Genomic DNA, 22,009 nt, shown 5'->3' with positions numbered 1-22,009 from the left:
CATGAAGAAGCAAAAGACAACAAGACACAACCTTAACCAAAGAAGAACTAAGGCAAGTTATCCATAGGTGCTTTTGGTTCCAGGGAAGTACCCCCTTATATGTGTCCACAAAGCTTAAAGTGGTTACATCAAAAGTCCTAAAAGCCCCATTTGTGGCATCTTTTTTAAGTTCTTGCCTCAAAGGATCCTCTTGTGCTGGAGAGAACCTACCTCTGAGTGGCACAAGTGGACACTGATTGGTCTAGATTGGCGCAACACTGCCAACCACCATATTAGAAAGGGAAAAAAAAAATCCAGGTTTGATATTTGTTGTGTCAGCAGCATAATAAGCAGACCTGGCATGCAATGAACACCAAGTTTAAATCTAGATGCAGATGTCCAACTCTGCAGGAGCAGAAAAGTTTTTCAGAGAAGAGACACCAAAGTGCTTTTTTTAAGCATCACATTTGATGGTGATTCCAAATATGCAGTTTTCATCTTCCAATGATGACCGAAATCAAAGTTAGTTTACATAATACTTCAAAATAACTGCCCAAATAAATGCCTGGAGGCATCGTGGGATGACTGCCAAGAGGAGAGACTAGCTTCTACAAGTCCACAAATAGCTCAAAAAGATGAAACAATACAAAGAAAAATGGATGAACAGTAAAGTCCAGACTAATTTGAGTAAATATGAAACAAATTTAAAATGCAATTTTGATATATTAGAAGCTTTTCTTTAATTTAATGCTGCCATTTCCTCTCAACTACCCGGGGCATCCACACAGAGCAAAGCACCGTATAAAGAAAAGGGCGACGCTGTAAGAGGACAAGTAAAAGAAAAACACCCTGCAACCAAAGCAGATCTCATTTGGTGCCGTTTCTGGGTGCGTTCTTGGGTACTTACAGGCATATGGTGGTAATGCAAAAACAAGGGATTCATTAGGCGGGCTTTTGGAGACTTCTCATTAGCAGCACCATGAGCTGTGGTTCGCCTCCGGAAGCATTCCTACTGTTTGTGCCAATGCAGACAAAAAAGGCCTTAAAGGTATGCAGTTCTCAGAGGACCACCCCAGTGGGTAGTTACCCTCAGGCAGTTCCCAGAACTGTTTGATCCTAACACTCTGAAAAAAAAAAAAAAAAACCTGTCACACCAAAAATTGATGGGTTTGAGGTGTTTTCTATGGACCCAGCTAATACTGGTTTAGCACAGCTAGACTTGTATCAGTGTATCCGTTATGTGACAAAAAAAAAAAACTAAAAGATGCTTCAGATGGTTTAAAAGCTCTGCCTACATTGTTTGGTGTCCTCCTAGCACTGTCTACACCACATGCAGCAAAGTAGCATCAAACCATGAAAAAAGATAGAAAAGAGTAAAAAAAGAATGTCACAGCAAGTTCAGGGCTTCTGTCAGAGTATTACTGGTCTAAGCTGGCCCACTGCTAAGCCTATAGATCTGATTTTCTTACTAACATATAAAGCTGCAACTGCAAAATTAGCTAATGTGTCTTATTAGCCTACGGTCGGTACCTTTGGTTGCCTTATTCCAAGAGGTCACCACATTAAGGCATTAAGACCCACATTAAGAGTTCACAAGCTTGTGATCCCCCTAGAACACCAGTATACCTGCTGCACTGGTGTGTATTGATGTAACGTCACTATTGTCATACAGTACCATTTGCCAAGGTGAAACGGCGAGCATAATGGCTTCACATTCCCAGAGATCTATCATGTCCCGTCTCCCTCACCTCACCCTCAACCTCTCACAGCAGATGGCTGCCCCTGCCTAAGACTAGTTCATCCTGTTAAAAGGGAGTTTTTCCTTCCCACTGTCACCAAGTCCTTGCTCATCCAGGGTTGTTTAATTGTTGGAGTTTTCTCTCTGTTCTTGCATAGTCTTTACAATGTAAACCATTTTGAGGCAATTTGGCGCTTAATAAATAAAACTGAGGGAAATGTGTTAACCACTACATGGACTGCTGTTGCCGTTTAACAGTTTGAAAAACTGCAAAGAAGTTTGAAAGAGAAAGATTAAACCAGTAGGTTCTCAGTCATCCAGGTCAGGGTAGACGTAGGAGCTTGTAAATAAAAAAAAGACGACAGGACTTCTTTAAGTTTGTGAAGACCTTTTATCTCTCAATTTAGAAAAGTCCCGTTACCTTCATTTTCAAGCTCTTAAGAATTATGTGTTCGGCATCCGTCAACTGGTCTCTCTTGATCTCGTTGCTCTCTGTGTATGCAGATATGTGCCTAGATCATCACATCTCATATCAGTCTGTGCCTCATGATTACCACTATATGGGGGTTCATACTGCTACATTAATTGAGTCCAACGTTAGGCTGTTCATGGGCCCTCGGGAGCCAGTAAAGCTGCCGGCGTTAACGACTTTCCTGGCAGGGACACTAAAGCTGCTCACCAGTTTGTGAATTACACAGCTGGAAAGTTAATAAACAATGACCCAATTATTTACTTTCTCATTGTGTGGCTATCGTACTGCGTGTAATACCAGCCAAAATATCAATATCAGAATTGTTTACTCCCTGAAAATAACATTAATTATTTAGAAATATTCAGTGTGATTCCCAAAAGGCCCCATTTCCTGTTTACATATGGATGTTAAGGAAAAATAAAATGATTCGACTTCATTTCGACGGCCAAACTTTTTGCACAGTATCGTCCGTGTGCAGGCACAGAGGGGGTGACACAACATCCCTGTTCTGAGAAGTTTGCTGAAACTTTGTTCAGCATTGTTAATGATTGCCTACAGTGTGGCATCTGCTCTCTGTTGCGCGCGCGCGCACACACACACACACACACACACACACACACACACACACACACACAGGCAGACTTTGTATTCAAGGGCCCTTTGCTGCTGATGCCCTGCCCAGGAATGTACAGCTGAACCTGCTCTCACATACAGTCCAGCTGATCCAACAGACACATATGTGCACACACGCACACACACATAGTATAAACAATTGAGCATGCCCAGCTATGCCTCTGATGAAGACTCTGAGCAATGCTATCACTTTAACCATGATGGGAGGAAATTGATTTCCTCTCCCACGCTTCAAACACAGCTAACTGGGTCAGAGGTAAAAGTAAAAACAGAAAGCAAGGCGAAGGGGGGCTTTGAAAATGAAAGAACTTGAGAAAACCGATGAGACAACACAACAACAACAACAACAACAACAACAAAATACTCATCTATTACAGTCCTCCTAAAAGGGAAAGTTCAAAAGAAAGTGCAGCACTAGGTAAGTTTACAGCTCATGATGGGGCTGGGGGGATGCCACTAATGTTTACATCCTGTCACACTGTCACAAGCACAAGTTCCTCATTGGGGACACATGCACACTACTTTCTGTGCGATGACACACTTGCTGGTGGTAATTCGATGAAAATAAAACAGTTCCCACATGAAAGCGCTCACAATAAAGTCTGCTGATATTTTTTTCATGTCTTTGCATAACCAGGTCATGACTTCTGGAGAAAGAATCTGTGCATCACCTCTACAGCTGATATCTCCAAAACTGGGCAATTCGCACCAAAGAAATCAAACTGGAACAACAATACTTCAGGCCATATTTTATTTTCTGAGTCACATTTTATCCTTTCACCATAATCAGCCAGTTTCATTTTAACTCCTAATGTGCAAGTCAGTGACGAAGCACCACATAAGCTGAAATGATAACTTTTAACAGTGTAAACAAATGTCTGCTTTGTGATTAATTTCACAATCAACTGCATTAAACTCCTTTAGCTACAGTTCCAAAGAGAGGTACATCTTTGAGATTTCACCGCCACAGAGGAAGGCATGAATTTTATTTTCTGGGTTTGTTTGGAGCAAGCAGAAAAAAAATGTGACAGTTTGCACCAACTGTGAAAAACTTGAAACTGCAAAGAGACTAAAAGGCGAGGCTTGGTGAGGCGAGGCATCGACTCGGGTCTACAAGACCTCTCCACTACAGTTCCAACCGCATAAGTACAGTGCAGAGAAAACCACAGCAACAGGGTACATGAAGGTATGTGAACTTCTCAGCAAACTGACTTTGACCTCAAAAGATCACCTGCCAGTTGCACTGCTGCTTGCAACTTACAAAAAAAAGAAGAAAAAGGAAGAACTATACCTTTTTTGGTAGGTGGGGTACCCTAACAGAGAGACTTCTACTGCTCTGATGTTTGGTTTTAAACATTGTAGCATGTGGCATCTGTAAATACAGGTAGATGCTAATGAAAAACGGTAATTAAAGTACAAACCCTTTAAAAGCATTGCCGTTCCAGTTCCACACTGGCTGCAAAAGTCCTGCAGATTTACTGGATTTGGCAGAAAAAGTGCGTGAGAGCCAAGCTGTTGTACATGTGCTTTTAAAAGAGTCATCGAAACGTGGCACAAGTCATAAAAGTCATTCTCTGTTTAATGGATTCACTCGAGGCTAATTATAATCAGGCAAGGGAGCGGCCGTGACAACACCTCGCTCGGTTTCTTGCAGGCTGAAAGGATCTAATAACTGTTAAAAATGCAGAGATTACACAGAGTCTGAGTTTTGTTTTTAAAAACTGGTCTTTTTCAGTCACAAGGCTTCAGACAGATCTATTGGTCTCCACTTTCAGGTAAAAGCAAATCAGTCAAGCTGTTTCCCCTGGAGACAAAAGCACTTTTGACCGTTCATACAATTTTTGTTGTTTTTTTTATTTAAACAAAGCTGGTCGTGCAGGAATTTATAGTGAAGCTCCATCACGCAAAAGACGGGAAGAGGTGATGCTATAAAATCAAATGTTCTTGCTGTTCACTAAAGAAATGCTGAACTTTAAAAACAGGCAAGAACAAGCCTGTAAAGTTAGATAGAGGCCTCAAACATCCTTCCCATTTAAGGGTATAGTCAACCGGCTAGAAACACTGAGATCATTTCAACTTCCACATCAGCTCCACCGCTCAGAGAAATGTTTGTATAACTACACTTCCCCCTAGCTGCCTTACTCACCCTTCATTTGGCATAAACAGCAGTTATTCTCATTTTAGAGTCTGCTGATCATTCTAAGAATAAGAGGAAATGCATGCATTGTATGCATATGAGAGATGCAGAGTTTTTGTGTAGGGGAGGGTATTTGCATAGTACATACAGTACCTGCTCTATTATCATGAATGCTAGATGCATCGCGGGCCTCACAGAGAAGCACTAGGTGCATAAGTAAGATTGGCCATTTCCTATAGCTGTTAAAGGACTGTAGAAAAAAAGATAGCTTTAAACTAACTCATACATGTGTACAGGGTCTCTTACGCTGCAGAACCTCCGTATGTTCTCTCTATGCCTGTTTGGGTTCTGTCCGGCTACTCCGGCTTCCTCCCACAATCCAAATCAAAGTGTATGTTTGATGAATGGAGTGTGAATGGTTGTCTGCCTCTCTGTGTGTGACCTGCCCAGCCCTTACCCTGCCTCTAGCCCCATGGCAGCACCGCTCCTCGATTTGGATAAGCAGAAGAAATTGGATTCTACATCAAACAATCCACTATGCTCTCACCCATCACATAACGAAACGTTTGCATGTGCTTTGGTGGAAACTTTGTAGGTGTCTAAGACTGACATCTCTTGACGGCCAATATTGCCACTGTCAACAAATCAAAGTCTGAATCAGGAGGTTGGAGGATGGAGTTCTATCAGCACCAAGACTGGGGTTCACATCCCATTTGGCACTTCTTCTGTTTTTCAATTTTCCATAGGGGACTTTGACATATTCAAATATTCCCTCCATCCATTTATTCAATTCAACACATAGAGACAGACAACCATTCACACCTATGGGCAATCATCACAAGAATCCCCAGTTAACCTGACCTAACATTATACTACAAATGATCGGAAATGCACTAAGAAGCTGTTTGTCAGCTACCATTAAACACAAAGGAGAACACTATTCACTGCTGGGTGTTGGACCTGTAAACTGAGTGCGCCCCGCACTCAGTTTACAGGTCCAACACCCAGCTCCTATTACAAAAACTGCAGAAATATGCAAAGTGAATGGATTAACTGTGCAAACACCACAATGTAAAGGTAGCATCTCACAGTCAATTTAAAGCAGATCTGATGGGTGGCAACGTCTGGAGAATAGCCAAATACTTCCAAGTAAAGGAGGATTTTCAGGCTAAAATATGTATCCCTTCTCTTCACTTTTGCTTTCACCCTGTAGTTAAGCTTAAGCACAGAAATTGAATATTAACCCTGCAGACTTCACCCCAAAAGTGGATTTAGTTTTTTGTTTTTTGTTTTGTTTGTTTTTTAGATTGCAGTGTTTTATGAAACGAAGTGAAATACAGTCCACTTTAGGTGCATGCCTAAGCCAAAAAAAGGGGGGCAACACAACTGGCTTCATGCCTTTGTGTGTGCACATAAGCTAAAAAGTGTCTACTTCACAACTTCCTATTACATAGTAAATAATCTGTTCCAGATGGTTGCGAGCCTTCATAATAACTGTCATTTAATCAATGAACCAATCATCTCCTGGATGACTTCTTCTGGTTTCCGTCATTGCAAATTCAACATCGTCCAGCACTGAAAAACAACAGCTGTATTTCACACAGTCCTCCACCTGCCACCCCCCACCCTCTCCACGCTAACACGGGATGTGATGTCATAGGCGTTTCACTACACATAAGCTGAAATTGAATTGATGAACTGATGCCAGTGTGTGATCTGGCATCTGCTGCACTGTACGCTGCATGTCACCATTGGTCGGTCATGCAGATCCACAGATCAAAGTTCACTGCTTTATCAGGAAACCTGAAAGTGCTGCACCAAACTGTGGCTGGGGCTTCATCACCTATCTACCCAGCCAGCCAGCCAGCCATCAAACAAACAAACAAACAAACAGATCTGAAGCTGCAGTGATGATATACTCCACACGCCAAGTTTCATTTAGTTTCGACCAGCACCGCCATCCTGACTGACACTCAAAACGAACGCCGCTGAAGCGCAGAGGGTAACATCTCGGCAGCAGGAGCCCGGTGCAGAGTTAAGCTGGAGGCAGTGCACCTGGCTGCTTTCCCAGAGTTGTGTTTGAAAAGAGGCTGCTGGCCCTTTAAAAGCTAAGATGGTGTCCTGCAAGCTGCATTTGCTGCCTTCCGTTTCCTTCCTGCCTTTCAGAGATCGCAGAGCATTCAAAATTGAACCTGAACTAACCTGGCGCACAGAGGGAAAGCCAGATACACAGGACACACACAAACACACACACAAGGAGGATTTTGTTTTCCTTTTTCTGCATTAGAATTAGAGGACTCTCGGAATGATGTTATTGCAATGCAATGAGGTCGCTGTTACAAAACTCTTCCACTAATTTGCAAAATAAACTGCCTGCAAGGACACACTTGTGACTGTTATAGAAGCACAGGCTATATTCGCTCACTGACAGTCATATTTTTGGCTCATGTTGGGTTGACAATGTCAACTCTGCTTGTGTACAGGCAGATCACCCACACAGGTAGATGTTTCTTCTTCTTTTTCTTTAATTCCTCCACTGACCAGGGCAAAGCCAATAACGTGCACTTACTTTCTTGTTACGGGTCTCCGTGTGCATCTCGGTTGCCGGAGCGGTGCAGCGGCGGAGGGGTGGAGCAGCAGGAGCAGGTGGGGGTCGGTCGGGGCTTTGGGTGTAGCTCTATCTGAATCAGAACTGTCAGGGAGAGAGAGGAGGGCTTTTTTGGGGGTGCTAGTTTTCCACCTTTACAGTCAAATATTTCGGGATATAGGAACACGATCCCTGCCTCTTCCAGTGTTTCTTTTCAGTTCATATCCGCGGCGTCGAAGGCTCCCTGTGCTTTTACCCCCCCAAAAAACAAAAAAAAAAAAACAGCCAGTCTCTCTGTGTCTCTCCCTCTCTCTCTCTGTCGGCGTGTTGTTGCCGTGTATTCAAGGGCTGGGCTCTCTCTCTCTGCCTTTTCCTCCTCCGCCTCTCCCTGCTTGTGACCCCACCCTGCGTCCCCACCCCTCATCTCTCTGTCAGTCAGGAGCTGCGCAGCCCTGCAGAGGAGCGGGGCCGCTCTGCCGGCGACCCGACACCGGCAGCGGGCGGGCGGGCGGGCAGTGCAAGAGGAGCTGCTGCAGAAGCACCAGCGCACAAATGCAAAGAGAGAGGCGTGGAGGTGTGGGGGGCTTTAATTGCATCTACCAGCACTGCTCTCCACATTACCTCCTCTCCCATGCACCAATGCTGTGCTGCAGCAGCTTATTGCCCACGGATGATGATGAAGAGAAACACCCATGTCACCTTACTGACGTCACCCAGCAAGCTAATTGAGGACACTTAAGCTGGGCGGGGAGGGTGGGGGCGTTAGGAAATGTATCGAGGCTTTGCAGCATTCGGTTTGATAAATGTGACACCGTGCACAGCCAAGATGGAAGGAGGAGAGGCACAGCCAGTTCGGGTGAAAGATGTAGTCATAACCACACCCTCGGTATTAGAGAGGGGTGTGGCAAGTGCGAGGGCGTTATTATGTTTTTCTTTTCTTTTTCTTCAATAGGGATTTTGCACAAAGGAAAAAATGTAGTCTGCATGTCAAGACTGATGAGAATTTGCATATTGAGCGCAAAACGGAGCCAAATAATGCAGAGGAGATGTGCAGTGTGTAATGTGCAGTCTAAGAACCTCAGGCTTTTTAGTAATCCCGGTTTTGCATTAAAAATGTTCTTGCTGGGGGGGGGGGGGGTTCTCCGCAAATACCCATAATTTGGGGTTAGGTTAATATCACACATAGGTGCGATACGCTGTCTTTATTAATTCAATTCAATTCAATTCAATCTTTATTGGCAGACTACATGTACAAACTACATTTCCCATGATTCCACACCGGAACTGACAATTCTGCCAGGAAACATGAGGAGGTAAACAAAACTTTCAGTTATCCTTGTTGTATATTACTCATTTCAAACATTTGTGCCACTTGAATCAAACACGTTGGGTTTTAGACCCCGGTCAACGACGCTGTAAGGAAAAAAAATAACAATGTAAATCCGTTACGTACCTTTTACGTCTACCTCAGGATGTTGTCATGGAGATAGCAGCTAAACTCATGTAGCGTTAGCTCATCTGTCAGGCTAGCAGCTTTACAAACTACTTTTACATGTTTATTCAGCACTTCTGTAGATTACTGTTAAGCACGGACCGTCTCCCGTCTCGTGGGAGAGTCTTCCGTTACCTTCGATCTGGATAATGTTAAAAAATCTTTTTTAAAAATAACAGAAATACGTTAGCGTCATCTCCTGCACACCAAAAGCAAGGTGAGGTTGTATTTTGGCTTCCTCTGTAGGTGGGATAGCATTGGGCTTTTTCAGAGCAACCACTCATGTTGTATTCATACAAATGCACCGTGAACAAAAGCACAAATAAAGTATGATTATGTACCTTCTAAATTCAAAAACTGCTAAATATCTAAATAAAAATAAGCAGAATTCTTTGCACTGGAGAAGCATGCCCTACAGAGTTTACTAGTTAACGTGGGCTAATTTACCTGGGGCTGAAATCACGCTGTACAACAGTGCGGGGAAAAAGGTGTGCAACTGCTCCGAGGTCTGTTTTCTGTCGTTTGGTGGGTGTGTCAGGAGGGCTACCCAATGAGGAGTAACCAGGACGGACAGGATTAGGAATGCGTGTGTCACAGAGACAGGTCAGGTTGAGCAGCTTGGAGACATGGCATAGTCTGGACGTGAGCAAAGGAGGGATAGTGGATATAATGGACAAAGGATGATGAAGATGGAGCTTCCTGGCAGGGGGAAAATAAGATGACTGCAGAAAGGATTTATGGATGTAGTGAAGGAGGACATGCAGAGGGCCGACGTGACGGAGGAGGAATAGGATTAATAGATGAGATGGAGGCTGTGGTGAAAGTGTTCAAATAGTCCAAAAACCTACCTTCTGGTTCTTTTCCCATTCACATTACCTTACCCTGAACGTGTGTGCGTGTATTCTTCAGGTAATGTGATAGACATAGAGATGTTCACAAGTAGCAGATTTGTGTTACATCAGGGTCGTTCCGTCTCAAATCATCAGATTTTTAGATCATTTTCTGCTCGACCAGCTCCAATTAATTTGACATATATGTTGAGTTCTGTGAAATTTTAGCTTCAGTATTAAATACCTTCATAGATATTTATTTTTAAAGAGGCCTATCCATCCACTTCTTTTTGCACTTTTGCATTTGAGCGTGAATATCTCAAAAACTAAAGCCTGAAATTTTTTCTGGCCTTTCTTACTTAATACAGGATCTGCTTTATGGTGGATCGAAAATACAGTAAGGAGAGGTAACAGGAGCAGCAGTATGTCAGATCATTTAAATGTGTGCAGGAGATGCAGAAGAGAGTGGAAAAACACAAACACAAACACCATAGTTTCCATTTAAATAAACATGTATAAATCCATGTTCACCGGGTGCAACATCCAAGCTAACGCGTATGTAAGTCTATACGTTTAATAGATGTCAAAAGGTCACTGTACAAGTAGACTTTGATGTTTCTTCACATCCAGCTGTTGTCTAAGGAGGTTGTAAAGAGAATGGCTGGACTTCTTTAAGTTTTGTGAAAACGTTTCACCTCTAATACAAGAGGCTTCTTCAAACCGTGGAGAGTCCCAGGTATATGAATCCTAGAGAGGGTTGTCCGTCAAGAGGGTTGTTGACCCACTATTAATCGTGTGCCTCATCACATGAGCCAAGGTGATACCACTGTAAAACTTTGCCTCACCCTATTATGTCACTTATTGAGGTCACCAGACGCAACATGTGAGTGGGGGTTGAGATGCCTGGGAAGGAATCTCAAGACTACATCGTAAGTTGTGGAACTGAAGTAGACATCTTCCCAAAACGTAAAGAAGTCCAGTCGCTTTCTTTCCAGGCTCCTTAGACTCCCATGACTTAGAGGAATGAGACATACACCCAGGTGTTGTTGAGATTCTGGCATCTAGAGATAAGGCATTTGTGGGAAGTAGGCAGAGCTGTTTGACAAACTGTTGGCTGTAGTGGGTGTTTTAGGCTACCTGGCTAAGGACGCTTAGTTTTGGGTGAAATAGACATTATAAATGATAGACACAGTGAAGTCAACTCAGACGTGCCTTAAACCTTTATTCTGTTTAATGCGCAACAGAACAAAAGACTTCCAGTCCTGTAGAAGTTAAGAGAAAACTGGCTTGTGCTCTCGTTCTCTTTGACCTCAGTGAACACTTTCCTGATGACCTGATGATTGGCTGAGTCACTAGTTTTGATCAATGTTTAATAGAATAATAAGATCTTTTTGTGAATTTTGGTCTTTCTAAGAGTCAGAAAGGATGAATGTCCAGTATGTGTTCGTAATTTAGTGAGGATGCAGTTTTTCCAAACGCGCCCTTAATCCTCACGCGTGGTCTCAAAACACCAAGACGTCGACAGCAAAAACACGCACCTCAAGGCTTCTGAACGAGACTTCACTAACCAATGGGTGATGTCATGTTTGCAACATAAATTGCATGTGGCTGATGCAAGCTATCTCCAGTCTATATTTAAGTCATAATTTTTGCCTGAAACTTCTTGAAGATGTTTTTTTGAGAAAAGAGTCTTATGTGTTATCCAATAATCCAGTACTACATCTTTAAAACAAATTTTATAGAATGAAATCTAATAATGATGCACCAGTGCTCAAATGAGCATCGATGGTAAGGAATATGTGTGCCCATGTTTGTCTCCTAGCTAAAAAATCAAGAAGATGATATGCCAGAGAATTGAACTGGCACTTTTACTCAAAGCAAAACAGTACTTTTTCATTCAAAATTGTAAGATTATTTCTTTAACCTTAAAACAAGTCCCACAGTCCTTCAGTGCTGCAGACAACCCCAGAGTCTGGGACAAGCAGTAGATATGACAGTGTGACCTCCTGCAGGGCATCTACATACATATATCAGTGCATATTGCAAAAACCTACTGCAAGCTTGCGTAATATTCTGTGTTTTGTGAAGATTTATAATTCCAAACTAATTCTGGCACTTGATAAAAGCATTTATAATGTAGGGATAGGCACTCCAAGACAGTATTTACTTTACAATAATTTACCAAGTAAATTGTTTAATGATTTGCTGAAAAAAGCAGGTATTTATTGGTAATAGAGGTAGGGATTTTTCAAAAACACAATGACAAAAAAACATATATGCGTCTGCTGTCAGCCAGATTCTCAATTTAATAAAAAAAATACAAATTAGCATCAACAGTCTCTAATGTCCATATAATACAGCCATGTTTATTGAATTCACAAATCTGCAATGGCCTGGTATAATTGCTCATATTAGATCATTTAGATCATTTTTCTAGCAAAAATACCCATTATCGCTAATGTGAGGACTTTCTCTGATTCTCTGTGTTTGTATCTTCCTTCAGTCCTGTGGGGTTTTCATCTCTTAGCAGTTGTAAGTAGAGCAGGGCGATATGACCAAAAATATTTATCACGACATACATTTGAAAATTTGCGATGACGATATAATTGACACTAGACAAATTTATATTTATATTATATTATAAGGGGCACTGTCGATTTTCAGAAAAATCAAAGGATAGATTTTAAGTGTGCCGTATTTTCCAAAAAACACGGTAATAACGACGGCCCGCTAGCATGCTCTACCAAAGATAGTGCTTTGTTGTGTGTCTGACGGACGAAAGCCAAACCAGTTCCACACCACTGAAGTATTTGCATTTTTACAAACCAATTCTGGTTCATCCGTTTCATTTAACAATCCGCTTTCGCCCTCCTCATTCTCCGTCGCCGCCATGCTTTTTCCGCCATGTGTGTATGAAAACAAAGGCACTGCGCATGCGCGTTTTACCCATATTCTATCGCGATATTTCATTTTCTTATCGTTGCCCAACATTATACCGGTATTACTGTCAACAATGGCCCAGCACCAGTTGTAAGCAGGTGATCTGAGGTCATTTTTCACAATGTTGTTAATTTTATTTTGAGAATTCCGGGAAGCTAAAATAAATACAGATGTTATTACTGTTGTTTGCATCAGATGTGGTTTAGTGATTTCAGGCACTTTTTCTAGAAAGCCGTACTAGTTGACACCTCCAACTTGATTCAGTCTTGTGAACTTAGTTGTGGCCTTTTTAGCCAGTTTTAAAAGGTATATCTCTTTTATATCAGCATCCAGTGAGTCTCTGAACTGCTGTGTGTCTGTGTTAAATTTGTCAGAGTGACCCGGCGACCCTGTGAGGATGGCCCGCTGCTGGAAGAGCAGGAGACCGAGGGCCAGCGGCAGCTGCATGGCCTCTTGCTGCAGCAGCTCCACACTGACGTCGACATTGAACGGTCAGAACAGGAGAAAGCATTATACATGATGTCTGCATAACGTTGAGGCACAGTGCAAAATTTAGAGTCCAGTATGGTGAAATATCACATCATGTACACAAACTTCAATGTTTGTCCCTAATGTCATGTAGATTTTCTTTCAGTTCTGCAGTTATTAAGTGAACTGAGGACAAGTAGTAGATATGACACCTCATCTACATCTACCACACTGTGACCTCCTGCAGTGCATTAGCATCTACACAAATGCTGTATAGCAATATATTCTGCAAAAACAGACACTATGCACTCACTGAAAGGTACCCTCCAAAAATTAAAAAAATAAAGATAAATACAATAACAATAACAATAATAATAATAATAATAATAAATGCATAAGATAAATATACATATTCAGACTTTCAAACACATGATCAGATATTCATTCCTGCATACACACGTTAGAAGAACAAGAGCCAAAAATAATCTTTCACCCTTTCAAACCTAAGATTCAGTAGACCTGATGAGCTGTGGAAGTCTGTTTCAAAATTTAGGAGATACAACTTGAAAAGTTTGATCACCTCTTGATTTAAATGGCAAGAAGTTTAAATGCAGTAGTTTAGTGCTTTGTATATGTGTTCCCCACTTTTCAACCTTTGCAATGTTGGAATTGCACTCAGTTTCTTTGTATGTGTTAAATGTTACAATGAATTAAAGATATTCTATTCTAAAGTAAGGGTGTGGAACAGCTGAAGGACCCTGATCACCTGTGAACCCTGTCAATATTGACATAAAATCCATAAATTGTCTTTTAATTCAGCTCAGTTTTAAATCTAATACTGATATCATTTATTGGTCAAACTGAAGTCAGATCTGCTTGATATATATTTAGTTGTGGCGAGCTTGTGGTTTACCTCTCGCTGGATAAAATTCGTGTCACACAGTTATAATATATAAACATTAAAGCGAGAGAATCAGACCTGTTTTTGTGTTACTCAGTGGGAGGACAAAGCCATGCCGTTTCAATTGTACTGAACGCTCTGTGCTTTATAAAAGAAAAATCCCACACTCTTCTTACTGTGAGGTGCTTCGAACAAAAGCGTCAGATGCTGTGTCATGTTATCCTCACTGTCCCACAGAGCAGCACAGCCCTCGGGGCTACAGAAACACACACAGTCTTTTCTCTTTCTAAAACATCTGAAGCCGCCATGTGACCTTTAAACCAGAGTCTCAGATAAGGCTACAGCTGCTTTTCCAGAGCTTAGTTTTGATCTCGTTCTGAAATCATTTTTGTCTAACAGATGTGTAGCCAAGAGGCAGTGCTTCGCCCCAGCGGCGCTTTATCGGCCGTTTGGGGAGCAGGCAGCAGGAGTGAAGAGCCTTTCCCAGTTCCAGGCCCTGCAGGATGGGGAGAAGGAACTGGCCAGCCTGCGGGAGCTGGGCCTGAATGACACCGAGATCCAGCTGTGGCAGAGCAGAGATGCACCAGAGACAGCAGAGAAGGTAAAACATCCCCGGAGGACAGAGAGGCGGCTCCAAACAGCAGAGGCTGGGTTTGTTTTGTGGTGTGGAGTGTTTCCACACCACAAAACATGTTGTGAGTCCATTATACAACTGTGTCAAAGACTTTTCGGAAAAAGTGTCCAAAACCTTTTTTTTTTGGGAAACCTGGGTAAACGAGATAGTAGAGTTTCTCCAACATGATCATGTATTTAAGTTTTCACTGGTTAATGCGTAACTTAAATCTCAGAGACTTTGAGGTTTTTCCTTATGAATTTGTGGGGATCTTTTCACCAATTTCATCTCAGAGTATGCACAATTTTTTTTATTGCATCAATGTAAGAGTTTCTCGAAAGTTTTGAGGGATTATTTTTAGAGAAAAACACTCAAGCAAGGCTAATGCACATGTCCTTTACATGAATGCCTTTCTTCCCACACAGTCCCACGGTGTGTGTGCAGCTCCAGGTGCAAAGGAAGAGCGCCTGCAGGCAATTAAAGACAAAATCGCCGCCCGGATGGAGCTTCTGTCCCGCCCACAACGCTTTGCGTCCAGCCGGCCGCTGTCACGCCGGGAGATGGAGATTGAACAAGCCCTGTTTCATGGGAATGACCGCCTGGGTTTCCTCACAGCGCTCTATCATCGAGGTACAGAGTTGTTGGTGAAAAAGAAGTCACAGGTCAAAACTCAAATATTACACTTTAGAGTCTTGATCGAGAGCATTACAGCAGTTTGAAAGAGTTGCCGGAATAGGGATTGTATGATTTTGACTTTATGGGCCATACATGATACCTTTAACACAGCTTCAGTTCTGTTTTAGAAGTGACTAGTTGTGGTTTCTTTGTGGAACTGATAGTAAGGAAGCTCCAGTGTTGACCTCTCATCTGAGAGGCAACAGCTGCTTTCACTTTGAAAATTATTAAATTATATTTAAAAAGTGAACCCTTCCTTATTTTGAGCCATAAATATACTTTTACAGCAATGAGGTCATTGTTTGTACAAGCTGAAACTTCAGGCGGCTCTAAAGACGTCACTTCAGGCAGTTTTTTCTACTATTAGGTCTATATCATGTAAAAAAAAAAAAAAAAGCGGATATCCCCAATCTAAACATTTGAAGCACGCAAGCCCCGCCCACATGCTGTTCAAGGGGCAGCCATTCAGGAGAAGAAAGTTTGAAGTAACCATCAAAATTAACCGCTACTGACTTACAACTGTGTACTCTTAGCAGAGAAAAATAGATGAGCATTATCAGCCTTGCTGGCTCTGATTCCTGCTCTGCCATATGGGGTCCCACAAGGCTCAATTTTAGGGCCACTGCTTTTTGCACTTCTTCTTTTTGGATTCATTCTTAGAAAGCATGGGATCTATTTTCACTGCTATGCTAATGATACTCAGATCTATGTCCTGTTAAAGTGGAAGGATGGCTTTTCAATTAAAATACATCTTGTAGGTCTTGATGACATGAAGTCTGGCTTTTTTGAGGTAAGGAGCTTGGCAAAGATAAAACCTATCCATTCTAGGCAGCATTTGGAGACAGTAACCATTTGAGATCTCGACTGGATTACTTTGGACAAAGCCAGTCTTCCCTCTTATGTCTTCGCTTAGTTAAAAAAGCTGCATCGTGCCTTTTGCTTTACATGTAAATAAAGGTACATAGCACCTGTTCTGGCCTCACACCATTGGTTGTCTGTGCTCTTTAGAGTCAGTTTCAGAGTTCTCGTATTTGTCTTTAAATCCTTAAATGGTCTTTTCTGAGCTGCTTTACCTCTACACTCCTGTCCAAGCTCTCAGGTCATATGACCCGTTGCTCCTACATATACAGAAGTCTAAGCAGGAGTTCAGAGGGGACAGTTACCTAAGTTGTCCATTTTGAAACACATTTATCTTCCCCGTCCTTTGACCCAGCATGAGACAATAATTGTACTTGTTTTTACCGTAGTACGGTATGGTATTTCAAAATGTAAAAGAAATCTGCAGTCATCTGTCATAATTGTGTCATGTCAGGAAAGTGTAACCTGTGTTGTTTCCATCACAGATGAAGATAAGAAGGAGAACCAACAGGGGGCGTCATCCTCTGACCCACTGGACTCTATCTATAGAGAAGTTCTCAGGGAGCAGGAGGTGAAACAAGCTTCACAATACAAATCTGAGGGAGAACCGACAGGAGCGCCACACACAGCTGAATCTGACCAATCACAAAACCAACAGACAGACAGAAATCAATCGAGAGACGCTTCTGACAGTCCGTCAGACCTGCAGGCTGGAAACAGTCGCTCATCCGTCCAGACAGACTCAGTTTCAGACACCTCAAATCAGCAGCATGTTGAAAACAAACCAGAGCATCTGCGACTGGCTCCTCTGAGACAGATTAATATAAGCCAGCCAATCAGCAGCTTGTGCGGAACAGCAAAGGTGGGGCCAAGCAGACCACTGACTGTGACGGGGGAGATTGTGACAATTACAGATGAAGAAATCCTAAAGAACCGGGAATCAGAAGAAGGGATCCAGAGCATTCCAAGGTTCCGAAACTACCAGCCGGGGAAACCCTCCAAGGTCTCAGCAGCTACCTTTGTAAACCTCACACTTTCACGATGATCCTGAAAGATCAGTTCCTTTATCTTTAGGGCAGCTGTGGCACCAAATGATTATTTCCACAGTTTCTGCTCTCAGCACTTCCCAGATTGTTGTTTCTATCTAACATAAAGGCATTACATCATCTGAAAGTGTGCACATCCACCTCTGCGTGTGGTGTATTTATTCCCTGTTCCCCATAAGGATAACATTAAAGGCACAGTGAAGCTGTATGTTGGCTGCACAGTAGCGCTGCTAAAATGACACATTAAAATGGAACAAATCATCTCACAGCAATTAACAACCTTTAAGATGTGCAGGTTGAGAGGCACTCACTTGTAAATTGAGCTTGATGATAATTGTTGTATACTGTAATTATAGTTTCCTGCGAGCACATCCAAGCTGCAGCTGGAAACAGAGGGCCACATCCTGGTATCATCAGATATACTTTCAACACGACACAGTGCGACAGTCAAGAGATGGGCGCTACAGAACATGACCAGCTTCACTGTGCTTTCTCTCTCTTTGTGTAGGTCCTGTGTGTGAAGAACCTGAGCCCACAGGCGTCAGTGGCCCAGCTGGTGGCGCTGTTCTCCAGATTTGAGAGGATGGACAGGCCCCCGGTGCTTTACCGGGTGCTGACTGGGAGGATGAAGGGTCAGGCTTTCATCACTCTGCCAGGTGAGAAAGATAAGAGGTGAGAGTCGGGTGGTCTGAGGGCAAAATTATCTGCAATACAGCTAGGTGTGCAGCAGGGGGCGTTCAAGGAGATAGTACTCAATGAACGGGACAGCTAAAGTAATTCTTTACACTAGTTTCTACACAAAAAAACTACATGTTGTTTCAGTTTTTGCAAGTGTAGCATCGCAAATGAGTCTGCGCCCAAAATGCTGACATTCTGCTAAAGCATGATTGGTCCAGCTGGTTTTTACCAAAAAATCCAATTTGTTGATGGGACCACCTCAATGGCTGAAAGAGGGGCATGTTAAACAGCATGTTAACAAGTATGCTTACAGCCTATGGATGGACTTTCTCCACTCCACTGAAGGGGAATGGGGGTTTTTATGACTCGTCCACCTGGATATTAGAGTTAGGGGCATGGCTGCTTTGTCTGTGAGGCGTTAGAGCGTGTTATTGTTTGTTGGGCCTCCCCTTATGCTTACTAAAGAAACCTCTTTTATTCTCACTATGGATGGCACCTGGCACAAACAGTAACTAGGCGTTCGAGGCGTAGTTAAACCACAACAGAAACCTCCCTGTGTGTAAAAGAGCAGGTGGTTGTGTAGTGGTTGAAGGGGATTGGTATCAGGAGGCTCCTGCTCCAAATTCTCTGCTGCTACTGGTGGCTTCATGCCTGAAATCAAAATGGCGGAAGCCACGAAAGCAGCTCGTGGTGCTATGGCGTGCCTAGGCTTAACAGAAAAGTCTTTTACTACAATCAACATCAATCCATGCACATTCTGTCTAGAAAAAACAAAAACATGATAAATTGATGAAAATTGGCCACAAGAAAACCTTACAGAGATTCAAAACACATACATTACATTTGTTCTGCAGCTCCACGGGGGTCCTTTCATTCCAGACTCTCCCCTCATGAAACCGGAAATCCAGAGAGTGGGAGTTGTTATTTTCCTTATTTAGTTTTTTGGTTCTTTCCTTGGGGTGTTACTTGGCGTGTTTCTTTTTCTTTGGCAGATGCTGAAACGGCCCAGAATGCCTTGCAGTTAGTCCACAGATACCGGTTGCTTGGGAAACCTTTGGTGGTCGAATTTGGCCGTGAACGACAGGAAGAGGAGAAACAGAAGGAGAAGGAAGGGCAGGAGGAGAAGAAATAAATAAACAGAAGAAAAATGTTTTTTATGTAAATTAGACTGTTGTGAATGGCTGAAACTAATGTCACAGTGTACTTATTTTTTGTGGATATAAAGTTGGATTCGTTGGCTTATTATTATTATCAGCAGCGCCTGTGTGTCATTTATTTTGATAATTAACGTATTTAAATGATCCAGAATCTTAAAGCATCCAGTAACACAAATCTGTTTCTCGGGAAAAGCTTTTTGTTTTTCGAGTCAGCTCAAGCATCTGATTCATGTCACACGAAGAGACTTCACATGAACTTGTTTCATATATAAAAACGCCCTTCATCATTTCACATCATTACTGTATCTACTTTAGAGTTTATCAAATGTTCTCTTTCTAGATTATTTAAAGCAATAATTATTTTATGACTTGTAGCAAGATTTTTTTGAAATGTCTTTTTTTGTTGTGAAACTAACTGAGCAAGCAGTCCTAGTCGATGCACACAATCCACAGTTTTCAGCTTATATACATTTTCTTACAGCTGCTTTATTTTCCACTGCAGTTTAACACGCAGGGCTTCTGTGAAGGTTTCATTAGTGGTTTAGGTGTGAGTTTACTGCTATTCCATATGTGGGCACTAGATGGAGCCATTCGGTCATTAAGGTTAAGAGAAGTTGACTGGATATGAAGTAGCAGCTTTTTGAGAGACTAAAAACTAAAATCAAGGTTGAAAAAAAAACATTTTTTGTTAACTTAAATAAAAGTAAAAGCTAGACTTTAGAAATTATTTTATGAAACTAACAAAAATAAAAGAAATAAGCAGGAAACAATAGTTTTACTCTCTGTCACAGCCAGCATGTGGTATGTTTACTTTGGGGTGCTATATTGGACACTTTTTTTGCACTCTTCTGAACATCTAAAAGCATTCCCCTGACAGATAATAAAAAAGGACACTAATTTAAACTAAACATTTTTTTTTGTTCTTGTTCTCATCTTGTTAGTGTGCAGCAGCTCTAAGCTGCACTTCCTTTGCTGTTAAGCCAAAAGTAAGTTTGCAGGCACTCCTATGGAGTAAAACATTTCACTTTTTAAGACCAAATTACTGTAAGTTCTAATAGTTTGAATTCAATGATATTTTAATTTCATATAAGTACAATAAAATATAAACAACAGAAAGTACATTATGTGGAGGGGTACTTCATATTAAACTCCAGTTAACCTGATGATTTATGTCACATTACAAATATAAGATTCACTTTTGGTAGCTGAATGAACCCAATCAATCCTTTTTTTGTTTCTCTTAGTAAACCGACACATTATGATTATGTTCTTTCTCATGCTGTATTGGTCGGTCAGCTGGTATCTTCAGTATATTTATTTGGTTACTGTAGAGCACTGTTGAGTAATTCCTTTTTTTTTTTTTTTTTTTTTTTGGCCTGTCCCGTTTGGCTCTTTTGCCATCAGAATTGTTGTCTAAAGGCAAAGAAAGATGCCCAACGGATTTACTTTACCAAACTGACCATCCCAGCCTTGCCGTAATGGTCCATTTGATTCACCTTTTATTGTTTATTTTATTTTCACTTACTGAATACGGGACAGACTTGACTGGGGGAAAGAAGGGGAGAAAGAAAGAGGCAAAGAGAAACAGCTGAGAAGAGGGACGGGGGAGAAGGGCAAAAAACAAAAACCAACAGAATGAGCAGAAAAAAAGAAAAAAAAAAGAAAAAAATGCATATATCAATCACCTGGATCACCTGCTGAGAAAGAAAAAAGAAAACAAGCAGAAGAGAACAAGAGTAATAGAATAACCAGCATCACAATGATATATGGGAATATGACAGTAAATACTAAATATTAAACATTATTGTGCAGCACATAAGATCAACAGAACACAGTGTGCTTTGAGGTAGGAGCCAAAAAGGGTGTAGTTTGTGGGTGTGATCACCCGTGTGTACACCTGTGAGCATGGACGCGCTTGTTTTTAAAAGGTTCCTTCATGTAATGATCTGCTAGAGGGTGTGGGGGGGCCACAGCCCCGTCCTCCAGGGCATGAAGCCTGTTGAGTAATTCCTTAGTTCTTGGATCATAAAATGTTCTCTGCGTGAGAGTCAATGAGCTCTCGCAGCAGTTAATTGCTCTCTCAGACCCAGCGTTAGTCCAGGTTCATACTGATAGAACGGTGTATGTATCATCTCCCCTGTGGAAATGTCTACAACCTTTATTCACAGCAGGTGTCTCTGAGTAACAGCAGTAACAGAGACAGACCTCATTCACAAGGTGTTTACATTCCCATAAGAGCTGCGTGCACCTCTGTGACACAGGGGTGCTCAGGAGGGTTCAAAGTGTGTTTTGAGTTTGTGTTTGTCTTTCACACAGCCTTGGTGTGCGTGCTCTCTGTCTACTTATCTACGGCGTTCTCTTGCTCAAATATGTTTGGGGTCAGGGGATTGTGGTGTGCAGGATTTTAGGTTAAAACTTGAAATGAACAGAAATCCTCACTGGTGTCCCCCACAGTGTGCATGTCTGTTCAGTATCACTTGCACTGTAATGTAGACTTGCAATAATGTATATAGCTTTAAGAGTCCTTGTACATCTAATAATTTTATGCATAAACAGAAGTTACAAATACGCTGATATATGTTGTGTGTAATTAATATTTTGGATTCATTCTAGTTGACATTAAAGCTGACTTTGGCTAAAAGGGCAGAAAGACTAGTTTGAGGCAACTTTTCACGCCTCAGATCTCAGAGCCTTTATCGCATTTTGGTGGATGCAAACTGACCCAGTGAGCGGTCTCACAATGCAGCTATTAGTCAAACTCAAACTGCTTATTGATCGGACTAAAGTGAGGGTTTTGTTTGTTTA

At 41.9% G+C, this 22,009-nt stretch overlaps 2 protein-coding genes across 4 annotated transcripts in view; one reads left to right on the top strand and one right to left on the bottom strand.

Moving 5' to 3' along the window:
• The window catches only part of klf8 (Kruppel like factor 8), an 81,474-nt gene extending 73,552 nt beyond the window's left edge, over nt 1-7,922 (bottom strand). For 2 of the 3 annotated variants that reach the window (XM_085364716.1, XM_085364717.1), the window contains exon 1: nt 887-1,067. In XM_085364716.1, coding sequence (XP_085220842.1) covers nt 887-922 — 36 coding nt within the window. In that variant the 5' untranslated portion in view covers nt 923-1,067. Of the gene's footprint in view, nt 1-886; nt 1,068-7,528 lie in introns of those variants that run through there. The other variant, XM_085364718.1, reaches the window with a different exon arrangement.
• Nucleotides 7,923-12,881: 4,959 nt separating this feature from the next.
• On the top strand, nt 12,882-19,179 carry rbm41 (RNA binding motif protein 41). Its single transcript, XM_085363467.1, has 8 exons — nt 12,882-12,898; nt 13,183-13,299; nt 14,577-14,778; nt 15,216-15,420; nt 16,809-17,326; nt 17,726-17,776; nt 17,878-18,025; nt 19,040-19,179. The coding sequence occupies exons 1-8, from the start codon at nt 12,882-12,884 to the stop codon at nt 19,177-19,179; spliced, it is 1,398 nt and encodes a 465-aa protein (XP_085219593.1).
• The last annotated feature ends 2,830 nt before the right edge of the window (nt 19,180-22,009 follow it).

This window comes from Diplotaxodon limnothrissa, linkage group LG10, assembly GCF_057381915.1.
Source record: "Diplotaxodon limnothrissa isolate DT_005_m linkage group LG10, D_limnothrissa_male_GT1.1, whole genome shotgun sequence".
Taxonomy (NCBI): Eukaryota; Metazoa; Chordata; class Actinopteri; order Cichliformes; family Cichlidae; genus Diplotaxodon; species Diplotaxodon limnothrissa.
This window is presented reverse-complemented; position numbering and strand designations above follow the sequence as displayed.

Excerpts from the sequence above, each read along its gene's own strand:
- rbm41 (XM_085363467.1), top strand. Across the intron at positions 13,300-14,576 it reads ACTGACGTCGACATTGAACG|ATGTGTAGCCAAGAGGCAGT; the intron begins GTCAGAACAGGA and ends TTTGTCTAACAG. Across the intron at positions 18,026-19,039 it reads GGCTTTCATCACTCTGCCAG|ATGCTGAAACGGCCCAGAAT; the intron begins GTGAGAAAGATA and ends TTTCTTTGGCAG.